We start from the raw sequence: 13,902 nt of genomic DNA, 5'->3' as shown, positions 1-13,902 counted from the left end.
ACTTTTATTTAACATAGTATTGGAAGTCCTAACCACAGCAACTCAACCAACAAAAAGAAAAGTAAAGGCATCCAAATTAAAAAGAAAGAAGTAAAACTGTCACTGCAGATGACATGATACTATACATAGAAAATCCTAAGGATGTTACCAAAATACAACTAAAACTCATCAATGAATCTGATAAAGTTGCAGGGTACAAAATTAATATACAGAAATCTGTTGTGTTTCTATGCACTAACAATGAACTATCAGAAAGAGAAATTAAGAAAAAAATCCCAGTTACAATCACATAAAGAATATAATACCTAGGAATAAATCCAACTAAGGAGGTAAAAGACCTGTGCTTGGAAAACTTTAAGACACCGATTAAAGAAACTGAAGATGACACACAGATGGAAAAATACATTGGAACTGAAGAGTAATATTGTTTAAATAACCATACTATCCAAGACAATCTACAGATTCAATGCAATCCCCATCAAAATAGCAATGGCATTTTCTTTTCCACAGACCTATAAAAGAATAATTCTGAAATTTGTACATAAACACAAAAGGCCCTACAGAATAGATAAAAACAATCTTGAGAAAGAACAACAAAGCTGGAAGTATCACACTCCCTGATTTCAAACTGCATTACAAAGTTACAGTTATCAAAACAGTCTGGTACTGGCACAAAAGCAGATCCATGGCTCAGTGGAACAGACTAGAGAGCAAAGAAAAGAACCCACACTTAAACAGACAATTAATCTATGACAAAAGAGGCAAGAATATATAATGGGGGGGCAAACAGCCTCTTCACTAAATGGTGCTGGGAAAACTGGACAGCTGCATGTGAAAGAATCAAAATGGAGTACTCTTTCATACCATATACCAAATAAGTTTAAAATGGATTAAAGGCTTAAATGTAAGTCTAGAACTATAAAACTTCTAGAATAAAACACAGGGAGTAAGCTCTTTGACATCAGTCTCAGCAATATTTTCTGGATGTATCTCCTCAGGCAAGGGGAACAAAAGCAAAAATAAACAGAATTACACCAAACTAAAAAGCTTTTGCACAGTGAAGTAAACCATCAACAAAATGAAAAGGCAGCCTACTGAATGAGAAAAGATATTTACAAATGACACATCCAAAAAAGGGTTAATATCCAAAATATACAAAGAACTCATAAAATTCAACATCAAAAAAACAAACAACATAATTTTAAATGGGCAGAGGACCCAAATAAGCATTTTCCAAAGAAGATGAACAGATGGCCAAAAGGCACATGGAAAGATGTTCAGCATCACTAATCATCAGGGAAATGCAAATCAAAACCACAGTGAAAATATCCCCTCATACCTGTCAGAATGGCTACTATAAAAAAAAAACAAATAACAAGCGCTAGTGATAACGAGGAGAAGGAACCTTCATACACTCTTGGTGGGAATGTAAATGGAGCAGCCACTGTGGAGGACAGTATGGAGATTCCCCACTAGATTAAAAATAAAACTGCCAAAGGAACCAGCATTCCCACTCCTAGGTTATTTATCCAAAGAACACAAAAACACTCCAGTTCAAAAGGATATATGGAATGCTGTTAACTGCAGCATTATTTACAACAGCTGAGATATGGAAGCAACCTAAGCGCACATGGATAGATGGAGAAAAAAGATGTGATAGATACATACACACACACACACACACACAATGAAATATTACTCAGCCATAGAAGAAAAAAAATCTTGACATTTGTGACAATATAGATGAACCTAGAGGTATTATAATATGTGAACTAAGACATGGAGAAAGATAAATGTATGATTTCACTTGTATGTGGAACTGAAAGAACAAAACAAATGAACAAATGTAACTAAACAGAAATAGAATCATAGGTACTAAGATCAAACAGGTGCTTGCAAGAGGGGAAGGTGGTGGGGGTAGGAGAGATACAACTGAGGGAGATTAAGATTGTAAAATTCCAGTTGCAAAATAAATGAGTCATAGGTATGAAATGTACAGTGTGGGAAATATAGTTAATAATTATATAGTATCTTTGAATGGTGACAAATGTCAACTAGACTTATAATGGTAATCATTTTGAAATGTCTAAAAATATCAAACCACTATGTTGTGTACCAGGAACTAACACAGTGTGGTAGGTCAATTATACTTCAAAAACAAACACACTCATAGAAAAAGAGATCAGATTTGTGGTTATGAGAGGCAAAGGGATAGAGGGAGGGGGAATTGGATACAGGTAGGCAAAAGGCACAAACTCCCAGTTATAAGATAAATTAGAAACACATATGTGATGCACAACATGAAAAATATAATTACCAATGCAGTATATTATACACAAAAGTTGTCAAGAAAGGAAATCCTGAGTGTTCTCATCACAAGCAAAAATTTTTTTCTATTTCTTTCATTTTGTATTTAGATAGAATGATGGATGTTCACTAAACTTAATGTGGTAATCATTTCATGACTTATTTAAGTCAAATCATTATTCTGTACACCATAAGCTTACACAGTGCTGTATGTCAATTATATCTCAATAAAACTGAAGGAAAAATGAAATCATGCTTTTAAGATCCTTGTCATACCAAAATGAGTTTTTGAAATATTTATTCTAGTTTTTGAGGGGGTTTTGTTTGTTTGGTTGTTTATTTATTTATTTTAGAAAGTCTGGATCTCTAAGCCTAATTTTTTCAGTTAAACATTTCCTAGAAACCTCCACTGCCATCGATCTGGGTCAGATGTCCCTTCTGTAGCCTCTTGAACTACCAGTCTACATTCACATTATTGAAATCCCACTCACCCTTCGGGACCTATCTGAAATATTGCTGTCGCCTTTCTGCTGAAACTAGCTGTGGCTCTCCCTTTTGTGAACACTCCTCATACTTCTAATGATATATATTCTGATTCTTCTTTTGTAGGGTTTATCTACATGTTTTAGACACCACATGCTTTTTTAGTTCCTTGAGAGGAAGCATAATTTCCACTCATTGTTATATCCCCTAGAAGACATAGTAACTTGTGGTAGAAGCCACTGAACAGTTATTTGTTTCTATACCTGCTAGAGATTAAACAAATGGCCTCAAATTATCCTCACTATTAAAGAAAAAAAGTTACCAAATAAATTCACTACTACTCTAGCAGACTATACCTGTGTTACAAAGTAAAATCCTTAGTTTGCAATAACCTTAGAGGTTAATAGTTTAAAAAGTGAACATACTACTTCACACCTACTAGGATGGCTATAATCAGAAAATGGAAAGTAAGTGCTAGTGAGGATGTGGAGAAACTGGAGCCCCTGCACATTGCTGGCAGGAATGTAAAACAGTGCAGGCACTGCAGAAAACAGTTTGGTGGTTCCTCAAAAAGCTGAACTCAGAACTGTCACGAACACCAAGCCATTCTCTTATATACCCAAAAGAACTGAAAGCAGAGACTCAGAGGGATACTTGTACACTAATATTCTTAGTAGCATTATTCAGAATAGAAAAAGGTGGAAACAACCCAAGTGTCCATCAACAAATTAATAAACACATGTAATACATGTAATATATGCATACAGTGGACTACTACTCGGCCATAAAAAAGAATGAAATTCTGACACATGCTACAACATGGATGAACCTTAAGAATTTTAAGCTAAGTGAAATAAGCCAGATACAAAAGGAAAATATTTAATGGTTCTAATTATATGAAATAACTATAATAGCAAATTCATTAGACAGAAAGTAGATTAGAGGTCACCAGGCACTAGAGGTAGAGGGAAATGGAAGTTACTGGTTAATGACTGCAGAGTTTCTGCTGGATGATGAAAAATGGAAATGGTGGTGATGGTTATACAACACTGTAAATGCAATTAATGCCACTAAATTGTACACTTAAACAGACTCACAGACACAGTAAACAAATTTATAGTTACTAGGGGGAAGGGGGGGAAGGTAAAAATTGGGAGTTTGAGATTTACAACGATTAACTACTATATATAAAATAGATTAAAAAATAAATTTCTTCTGTATAGCACAGGGAACTACATTCAATATCTTGTAGTAACTATAATGAAAAAAAATATAAAAAGGAATACATGTATGTGTATGCATGACTGAAACATGCTGTACACCAGAAATTTATACTGTAACTGACTATACATCAATCAAAAATTAAAAATAAAAACAAATTGTGCACTTTAAATGGTTAAAATGGAAAATTTAATGTTTTATATATTTTGCCATAATTTATAAAAATAATGTAATTTATTAAAAACATTAAATTGTACACTTAAATGGGTAAACTGCATGATCTATGAGTTACATCTCATTAAAGCTGTTAAAATATACATATAAAGATGATTTGGGTAAAAGTATCATATGTACAGCAGTATAAACAAGAAGATCTACCAAATTTGAAGATGCCTAGGTAAAAATAATTCACATCTATTTAGCTGTATTAACCTACACTTCGGCTCTACTAAGTAACTAGTCTAGTACATACAGGAAAGGATAACAAAATTAAAATTTGGTCAATAAAAAAAGTGAATGTAGTAAGGATACCAACTAATGACAAGATATAAAGTACCTGCTCAGAGTGCCAATTTTTCTAGAGATTCAAAAGTATTATTGTACCTATTCTGTGTCCCCTGGATAAAGATAACAAGCATGTGGATCAGCATTTAATAGGCGATGTGAATCATCTGAAACTGATTCCTAATCAGGAAAGACTATAGTGCTGGATGAATCAGAGGGAAAAGCAGCATGTCTATTTGTGACCACAGAAAAATAGGATAATAAAATTATCAGCATTCTGTCCTAGAGCCAGAATAAAGCAAAAGGGGGTGGGGGGAGTGTGAACAATAATGCTTTCAAAGAAAGTAAAATTCACTTTTAATCTAAGAAGACTATTGCTTTATATATAATAGGATATCTTCACAAAGCATTTACTGTAAAACACCAATTTAACTAATAAATGAGCCTTGTCATTATTCTAGATCATACACCTCAATTCTATACTCTCACACAAAATAAAAAAGTATTTGCCGAATAGTTATTTTGGCATATAAAAAAATTTTAAAGCACTTAAAAAAAACTTTTTTAAAGAAGTGAAATAACTTTTTCCTAAAATTCTCTTGAAATGTAAAAAATCACTATTAATAATTATTTTGTTAACGTGGACACACAAAGTCCAAACAATTTCTAAAACTTTATGGAAAAAATAACCATTCAAACTAGGTCTGAAAGGAAATACAAATTATGTATTATCTATTTATCTCATCCATACTCATGTTATTCTAGCTCTTATACCAATTCAAAGAAAGGGAAAAATTTGGATTCCCCTGATACACAGTCTCCAGTAACGCATTCATTTGTTATTTGACCCATTTATAAATCTCCCTTTAGCCCAAAACTATTATTCAATTCTTTCTAATAGTTTACTATAAAAAGATGAGCCTATTAAAAAAAAATACTGTTTGGAAATAAACTAAAAGAAAATTTTAAAAATCTATCTGCAGATAGTAAGGATTAAACTATTCCTTTATCTATGAAGAGTTACAAAAGACAGATATTCTTGCATTTCAATTATTTTAAATTTGGATTATATGATGACACTATGGGGGGAACAAAGATACTATACCACTTATACTGGGCACTTTCAACACCAATGATTATCTAACTCCACGAAGTATGCAAGACTTCAGAATGCCAACAAAATTCTCAAAACTGTATTCATTGTAACTGAAATAAATATATACCACAGAGCATGGTTTAGCTGGTGCTGGAGACACAGAATAGCCTACTGAAAAAGCTACTATTCTAGAGCCAAAATAGTGTGTACAGATAACTTCCAGAGGACATTAACTGTTTATGAAAAACCTGACCCCTAGTGGTTATAAACTACGGCTACATACCCACAAAGGACTTTTAAAAGAAAAAACAAAAACAAAAAAACATGTAAAGTATGGGTAATAAAATCTATAAAAATATATCATCTTTTATGGTGGCAGATGGTAACTAACTAGACTTATCATGGTGATCATTTTGAAATGTAAAGAAATATCAAGTCACTATGTTTTGCACCAAAAACTAACATAGCATTGTAGGTCAATTATTTAAAAACAGACAGATCCTTATTAAAAAAAGACATCAGATTTGTGGTTATAAGAGGCAAGGGGTCGGGAATATGGGGAACTGGATGAAGGTAGTCAAAAGGTACAACTTAATCCCTAAGACATGGGGAATGCGAAAGATCTGTAGGACAGGCAGGGAGAGGCAAACTAGGTCTTAGAAGAGTATTTGTAAGCCTTACCTGGCAGAGATGAAGCAACCCAGAGGTTAAGAAGCAGAGCACGAAGAAAAACTGGGATAAAGGAATGTACATGGTATATTTAAAGAAACTGAGTAGTACATTTTGAGTGAGTAGAAAGTCTGGATATGGGAGTTGTGAAAAGTCACCCCCAGCCCTACTACCACAACCACCACAATCCCATGTCCCAACCCGAAGTCCACTTCAAAAATCTTCAGAGGACTGGGTTTGTTTGGGGTTTTTTAGATTAATACAGTAACTATACACAAAACGGACTGAAAGAACTAGGGGTGGGATATGAGTGACCTGTAAAAAAAAAAAAAAATTTCTGGATTAGCTGAAGTTGGGAATGGAAAGGAAGAGAAAGATGGAAAAGACACTAAGAAAATATCTAGGAAAGTGACTAAAAAAGTAATGGAGGCACTGACAGAAGCAGTCAAAGTGCTGGCATAAATGTTACATGGAACCACACAAGCAAGTACCGAGACCCACTCGTTTATAACAGGTATTTAATAAACTTCCTTTTTTTAAAAAACAGCTTCACTGAGATAAATTTTTGTATTCTACAATTTTCCCTTGTGAAGTGTATAATTCAATGGTTTTAAGTATATTCATAGTGCTGTGAATATATGTGTATTTATGTGTGTGTGTGTGTTTGTATCTATGTACAACCTAATTTTAGAACATTTTCATCACCCCCTAAAAAGAAATTCTATAACCATCTGCAGTCACCCTCCACCCCACCCCCAGCTATAGGCAAGCATGAATCTACTTTTTGTCTCTATTGCCTATTTCGAACACTTCATATAAATGGACTCATACAATATGTGGTCTTACTAAATGTTTCTTGAATATGAAGCAGAACTTCTGGAAGGAGTGCTAGTTCTGAGAAGAGAATGAGTTTATGATGCGTTAGTGGGGGATGATGATACCAATCACATGAGATGTAGACAGGCACCTGAAGATGCAACTGCTTGGGTAAAGCATTATGTCTTTCCACTCCAAGACTCTAGGTCATTCAAGTAAGGAAGAAAGTGAAACAATGAAGGAGGTTGAAAATTCCCAAGGAAAAAGACTGTAGAGCACAAAGAGCAGGGAGCTGACTGCATTTAAGAAGGCCTTTACTTAAGGAGAAAGACTAGCCTCAGAGGCAGGAGAATCAGAACACAACTACAAAGGCTGAGGAAGAGAAGCCACCTGTAGTGTAGAAGGCTGGAGTTCAAGGAGGAGGAAAATGGAAAAAAGGCTATAGGATTTAGTAACTTTAGAAAGCTGAGTTTCAATAGTTACGTGTGTGTAGATCCACAAAAGAAGTAAAAGTGCTTAAGAGAGAAAATGAGTAGCAAAATATGGAGAGAACATAGCCTGGGCTTCATAAAGTTATAAGAAGGATTAAAGACAAATGTACAAGTGAAATATTTCAAGAGTCTGAAGTCTTCTTAAATACAGGGAGTTATTTAAATGCATTGTTGATACCTATTCTCAAGTTACCAGACAGTAAAAAATAAAGAAAAGAAAAAAAAATGTTTTAAGAACTTATTGTCTAAGAATATGAAAATATATGTATGTATATGCATGATTTGGACACTGTGCTGTACACCAGAAACTGACACATTGTAACTGACTGTTACTTCAATTTTTAAAAAGTGAAGGAAAAAACGGAAAAAAAAAAAAAAAAAAAAAAAAAACTTCTTTAATGTGAGACCCACAAAAAAAAGTATCATTTTAAAGCATAGGTGCTATTCCCAGGGTTTCAATATCATGTTGGACCACATGTAGAATATCCAAAATACATACTCCAGACACAATAAAATTTTATATAAACAAATAAAAACATTGATTTCTTTCCTACCCTAAGTAATGATTTTTTTTTTTAAGGCTGTGACAACAGCCATGGAAATTTTACAGGAAGAAGTACAGTCGACCTTCAGTATCCGTGGGGTATTGGTTCCACAACCCCCCTCACCCCTACTCCCATAGATACCAAAATCTTAGGATGTTCAATTCCCTTATATAAAATGGCATGGTATTTGCACATAACCTAAGCACATCCACCCGCAAACATATACTTGAAATCATCTCTAGATTACTTACAATACCTAATACAATGTAAATGTTATACAAATACTTGTAAATATAATGTAAATGCTATGTAAATAGTTGCCAGTGTGTGACAAATTCAAGTTTTGCTTTTTGAAACTTCCTGGAACTTTCCTAATATTTTCAAACTATAGTTGCTCAGACGTGGAAGGCCAACTGTAAGGCTAAGATAATTGGGCAGTCACTAAAGACAAAATACACGCCATAATTTAGCCTGAATCTGTCACCAGCTCACTTTACACTCTTAAATAATTTAGTGTCTTTAAATTTTAAATACAAATAAAATGCACACACCACACAATAGTTTTACTTCTATTTATTAATCACGCTAATATGCTTCATATTCAAAAAAAGAAATCAGAATATATAAAAAATACAAATTTAAAAAATGAGTTAAACTCTTCAATTCATGAAAGACTCTTTCAGTTAACAGGACTTAAAAATATTCCCTTCTTACAAGGGGTTTAAAATGTGATGCAATTTTCTAAAACTTATCTATATGTAACTTTTAATTGCAAAAAGTAATTCTCAGGGAGCAAACTTGCATAAGAACAACAACAAAATGGATTGAGGTTACACTAAATTAAGAGCAAAATGGGAAAATGAGAACCGAACATCAGGTTCACTAGAAAATTTACAGATATAAAATTTCACTTACCTTTTTAAACATAACTAGTGAGATGACTGCTGATGCTGTGAAAAGTGCTGCTATGATTATCATCATGATTCCAACAGGAATACTCTGGTTGAGACCAGTAAGGGATGAAATCCAACCACTATGAAATTAAAAAAATAAAGTAAAAGTAGGCAACTAAATTAATGCATGCTTTTAAACAATAGCATAACAACTAATACATATTCAGTCAGCACTTATGGGCCAGGCAACTTTCAAGTTCTTTGTATGTATTAACTCATTTAATTCTCACAACAACCCCATAAAATACATGCCATTTTTAATCGCTATTTTACAGGTGACAAACTGGGTCACAGAAATACTCCGTAACTTGCCCAAGGTCATATAGGTAATGAACAGCATAGTCTAAATTCAAGTCAAACACCAAATTCAAGCCTTGAATGTGTACTACCAGATTTTATACTTTTTTATGCCAATGATTTCACGATTAGTTTTTAAATTTTGCTTAATTATGTAAGAAAATATTTACAAACCACATATTCAAAGGGTTAGCGTCAACAGCAATGGGATTTTAAAATGTAGAATAGGTAAACAAGATTATACTGTATAGCACAGGGAAAAATATACAAGATCTTGTGGTAGCTCATAGCGAAATAAAAATGTGACAATGAATATATACATGTTCACGTATGACTGAAAAATTGTGCTCTACACTAGAATTTGACACAACATTGTAAAATAACTATTACACAATAAAAAAGTAAAATAAATAAATAAAATAAAATAACAATTCAAACTACACAATTGTACAGACTTTAAATAAATAAATATGTGAATAAATAAATTTCAATTAGAAAATGGGCAAAGACATGAAGAAACATTTCACCAAGAGGATATAAGGATGGCGAATAAGCACATGAAAAGATGTAAATCATTATGATTAGGGAAATAAATATTAAAACTACAGTGAAGTATCACTACACACATATCAGAATGGCTAAAAAATGTGCGTGCAGCTTACTGTACTTTTCAAAGACGTGCATGTGTGTGTATGAACATATGTTTGTATGCCTAAAACAGTGCTTTACACATAATAGGTACCCTTTTCCTTAAATCCCTTCAAGTTCTTTTCTCCCCCTTCAGCAATCCTTGGCCCTCCTATCAGACCACTCCTCAATCTCCTTTTACTCTTCCTCTTAGCGCCAATTATCTACACATTTTATTTAAACTAGATACAATATACTGTTCTTAAAAATAGGAACATAATTTTCAAATAGATGGCTTGTCCAAAGGTTATTCCTTAGGAAATTCCTTAACTGCATTTTTATTATTTGTTTACTTTTGCTAGTTTGGCTTTTCTATGTTAAATAGTTTTAGGAAGCCAAAAACTGTATAAAGATACCAGAGAACAGATTATAAATGGAGTGATGAAAGTAAATGACTTACCAGTTACCCCAATTATGAAATCCTGCAGCTTGGAGTACATGTACAGCAAACTGACAAATATAGACGAAAAAGAACACAAAGAATCTGAATGAACTGTCACTCCTGTTTTTAAAAAGAAAGGGAGCAGAGAGAAAAAGAAAGGGAAAAATGTCATTTTTCTCGATACCTTTACATTTGCATGCAGATTGATATTCAAACACTAAAAAACACCTTTTAAAATACCAGTGGCTGGGAGGAGGGCATAGCTCAGTGGTAGAGCATGTAATTAGCACGCACGAGGTCTTAGGTTCAATCCACAGTACTTCCATTAAAAAAAAAACCCCAAAACTAATAAGCAAATTAACCTCATTACCTCTCCTTCCCCCAAAAATAAACAAACTACCAATGGCAACTGAGACTTCAAATTAATATAACATAATAATGTAGGTGAACCCATTATCCAAATACTAGATGATATTATTCCAACCTCACTTTGTCCTTTCAAACTACACCACAAAACATCCTGACGAAAGAAAAATTTTGTTTTCTTTTTATTTTTAATTAAATAGCATAACTGAATTATAATTAACATACAATAAACCAAATACTTGTAATATACAATTCAGTAAGAGCTGACATAAGTATTTAACTGTGAACTTTCTCTAATCAAAATAGTGACCATATCGCAAAATTTCCTTGTGCACTTGATTAATCCCTCCCTCCCCACTGCTGTCACTACTGTTTCATATTTTAGTTTTATTTAAATGGGATCACACAGTATATACTTTTTTCTTGTCTGCCTTCTTTCATTCAGCACAATTATTTTCAGATCACTCACTTTGTTGCATGTTTCTCCCAGACTGTGGCTTGTCTTCTCATTCTTTTAAGAGTGTCTTTTAAAGAAAGGAAGTTTTGCCTTTTCATGAACTCTAATTTACCAATTGTTCTTTTATGGAGCTTGATTTTATTGTTGTATCTAAGAAATCTTTTCCAAAGCCAAGGACACAAAAATTTTATTCCTGTTTTTCTCTAGAATTTTTATATCTTTTGGCTTTACATTTAAGACTATGTTCCTTTTTTAGTTAATTTTTAAAATGTAGTGCAAGGTATGGTTAAAGTTTCTTTTTTGCATATGGATACGCAATTATTCCAGCATCATTTCTTAAAAGATTGCCCTTCTTGCATTGCATTACCTTTGTACTTTTCTAAAAAATCAGTAATCTACATATGGGTGGGTTTATTTTTGGACACTCTATTCTGTTCCATTGCTTTATGTATCACATTATTATGATTATTGGAGTATTCTAATAAGTCTTCAAATTAGTTAGTGTTAATCTTCCAACCTTGTTGCCCTTTTTAAAGTTGTTTTGGCCATTCTAGGCTATTATATTTCTATATACCTTTTAGAATCACCTGGTTCATTTCTATAAACCAACCTACAGGGATTTTTATTGGGATTCCATTGCATCCATTGATTCATTTTGAGAGAAATTACATAATAATAATATTGAGTCTCCCGATCCATTAACAAGGCATATGTCTCCATTTATATTTTCTACATTGATGATTATGTAATCTGTGGATAAAGACAGTTTTACTTCTTCCTTTCTAATTTGATGCCTCTTACTCGGTTTTCTTGCCTGTTTATATTGGCTAGAGCTTCCATTACAAGTTGAATAGAAGTGGTGAGAATGAATATTCTTATCTTGTTCTTGATCATATGTAGAATACTTTTGTCTTTTACCCTTAAGATGTTAGTTATTAGTTATAGTTTTTCACAGATAACCTTTAGCAAGTTGAGAAAGTTACCTTTTATTCTAAGTTTATTGAGTGCTTTTATTATGAAAGTAATTGTTGGATTTTGTCAAATGCTTTTTCTGCATCAATTAAGATAATCATATGGTTTTTCCATTTTAGTTTGTAATATGGTGAATAACAATAACTAATTTTCTAATGTTAAACCAACCTTAAATTGCCAGAATAAGCTCCACTCACTTGATCGTGACATAGTATCTTTAAATATACCATTGAATTTGATTTGTTTGGCAAGATTTTCAACTGTCCTAAGTTTACTCCATTTCTGTTCATCACAGCCACTATTCCAACACATTTTTTCCAAGGTCCTTAACATTTCAACTTAGTCACCGCATTAAATTGTTTCCTTCATCAGAGAGGAAAACAGAAGCCGTAAGAATATGCCTCCTCAATTTCCTGTTCTCCACAATGACTTTCTATGTTTGTATGTACCACCAATATTCCTAACTGCTTATCGGTGAGAAGGCAGACTCTCTCCTCTCAAAATTAACACTCGCATAAGAAATAGTTCCTTATATTCTATTTCCTCTGGGGCACCCTACCTACTTATTCTCTCTCCTAACATGTCTTTACCTCTTCTGCTAGGTTCTTCCTTTCAGTGTGTAAACATATGCACACTCTATCTCCTTCCTTCCCATCAATAACAGAAGTCTCAAAGGAGGATTCTACCTCCGATTTCTTCTACCTTCCTCTTCTCGTTCACTTCTCAATCCACTGCAACTTGGCTTATCCTCACATTCTCCTTCAGAGGTATTTCAAAGTCATGGGCAAGTCCAAAGCAAATTTCTCAAGTCTTTTTACTTTTTTTTTTTTTAAATGACGTTTGACACTGAATACCCTTCTTAAACTCTTTGACCTTGGCTTCCAGACTATTACTCACTTCTACTTCTGTCACTTCTCTGATCTAGAGTGCTTCTCGGTCTATCATTTCAAGATCCACCTCCTCTATGTCATAGTGTAAAACTGTTTTTACAGGGAAGCTCCCTAGGTGATTCTTGTATCTTCTAATATTTGAAAACCACTAACTACAAGATGAAGTTAGTCTAAATAATGTAACACAGCATATACATCTCTTCATAATACATATATTCAACCTCTCTTCCAGCTGCTCTAAACTGGAAGAATGTATCTTGCTATCTCTACTTTTAATTTTACTCTGCCTAAAATGCCCGACACAGTCCTCTTTTCAGCCTGGCAAACATGTACTCAGCTTTTAAGATCAGTCACTAAGTCCATTCTACTCTCACACAGAGGAGAGTTAAGCTCCACCTCTTAGATGGAGTAGAATCCACAATTATTATTTGGAAGTGTTCTGTAAGGAAGATCTGTCCCTTCTGCTTTATTTATTAATCATTTGTTTATATCAGTATGGACTCATAGATATTTATTTTATTCTTTATGTTAAAATTAAACACTGTGATTATTTTGTTGCTCAAATTGTTCCAGCTTTAGTTTTTCAGAATTTGTTTGCTTAAGCACTTGATCTCCAGTCATCTTGTATTTTCCCTATCCCAGCCCTAGAATCAGTCATTACTCCAAAGAGCAAAAAAGCAGATTATAATGGTTCATGAATAGTATTTTCTATATCAATCAGATTTAAATTAAATAGTTCTACCTTTAGAGTATTTCTATCGGTAAT

At 33.3% G+C, this 13,902-nt stretch overlaps 1 protein-coding gene across 3 annotated transcripts in view; it reads right to left on the bottom strand.

Annotated features, from left to right (window-relative positions):
• The window catches only part of SCAMP1 (secretory carrier membrane protein 1), a 97,935-nt gene that overhangs the window by 7,097 nt on the left and 76,936 nt on the right, over nucleotides 1-13,902 (bottom strand). For all 3 annotated transcript variants that reach the window (XM_064481822.1, XM_031447035.2, XM_064481811.1), the window contains exons 7-8: nucleotides 10,470-10,571; nucleotides 9,048-9,165 (exon numbers count right to left, since the gene is read on the bottom strand). In XM_064481822.1, coding sequence (XP_064337892.1) covers nucleotides 9,048-9,165; nucleotides 10,470-10,571 — 220 coding nt within the window. The remainder of the gene's footprint in view (nucleotides 1-9,047; nucleotides 9,166-10,469; nucleotides 10,572-13,902) is intronic.

The sequence above is a fragment of the Camelus dromedarius genome, chromosome 3 (assembly GCF_036321535.1).
Source record: "Camelus dromedarius isolate mCamDro1 chromosome 3, mCamDro1.pat, whole genome shotgun sequence".
NCBI classification, from domain to species: Eukaryota; Metazoa; Chordata; class Mammalia; order Artiodactyla; family Camelidae; genus Camelus; species Camelus dromedarius.
This window is presented reverse-complemented; position numbering and strand designations above follow the sequence as displayed.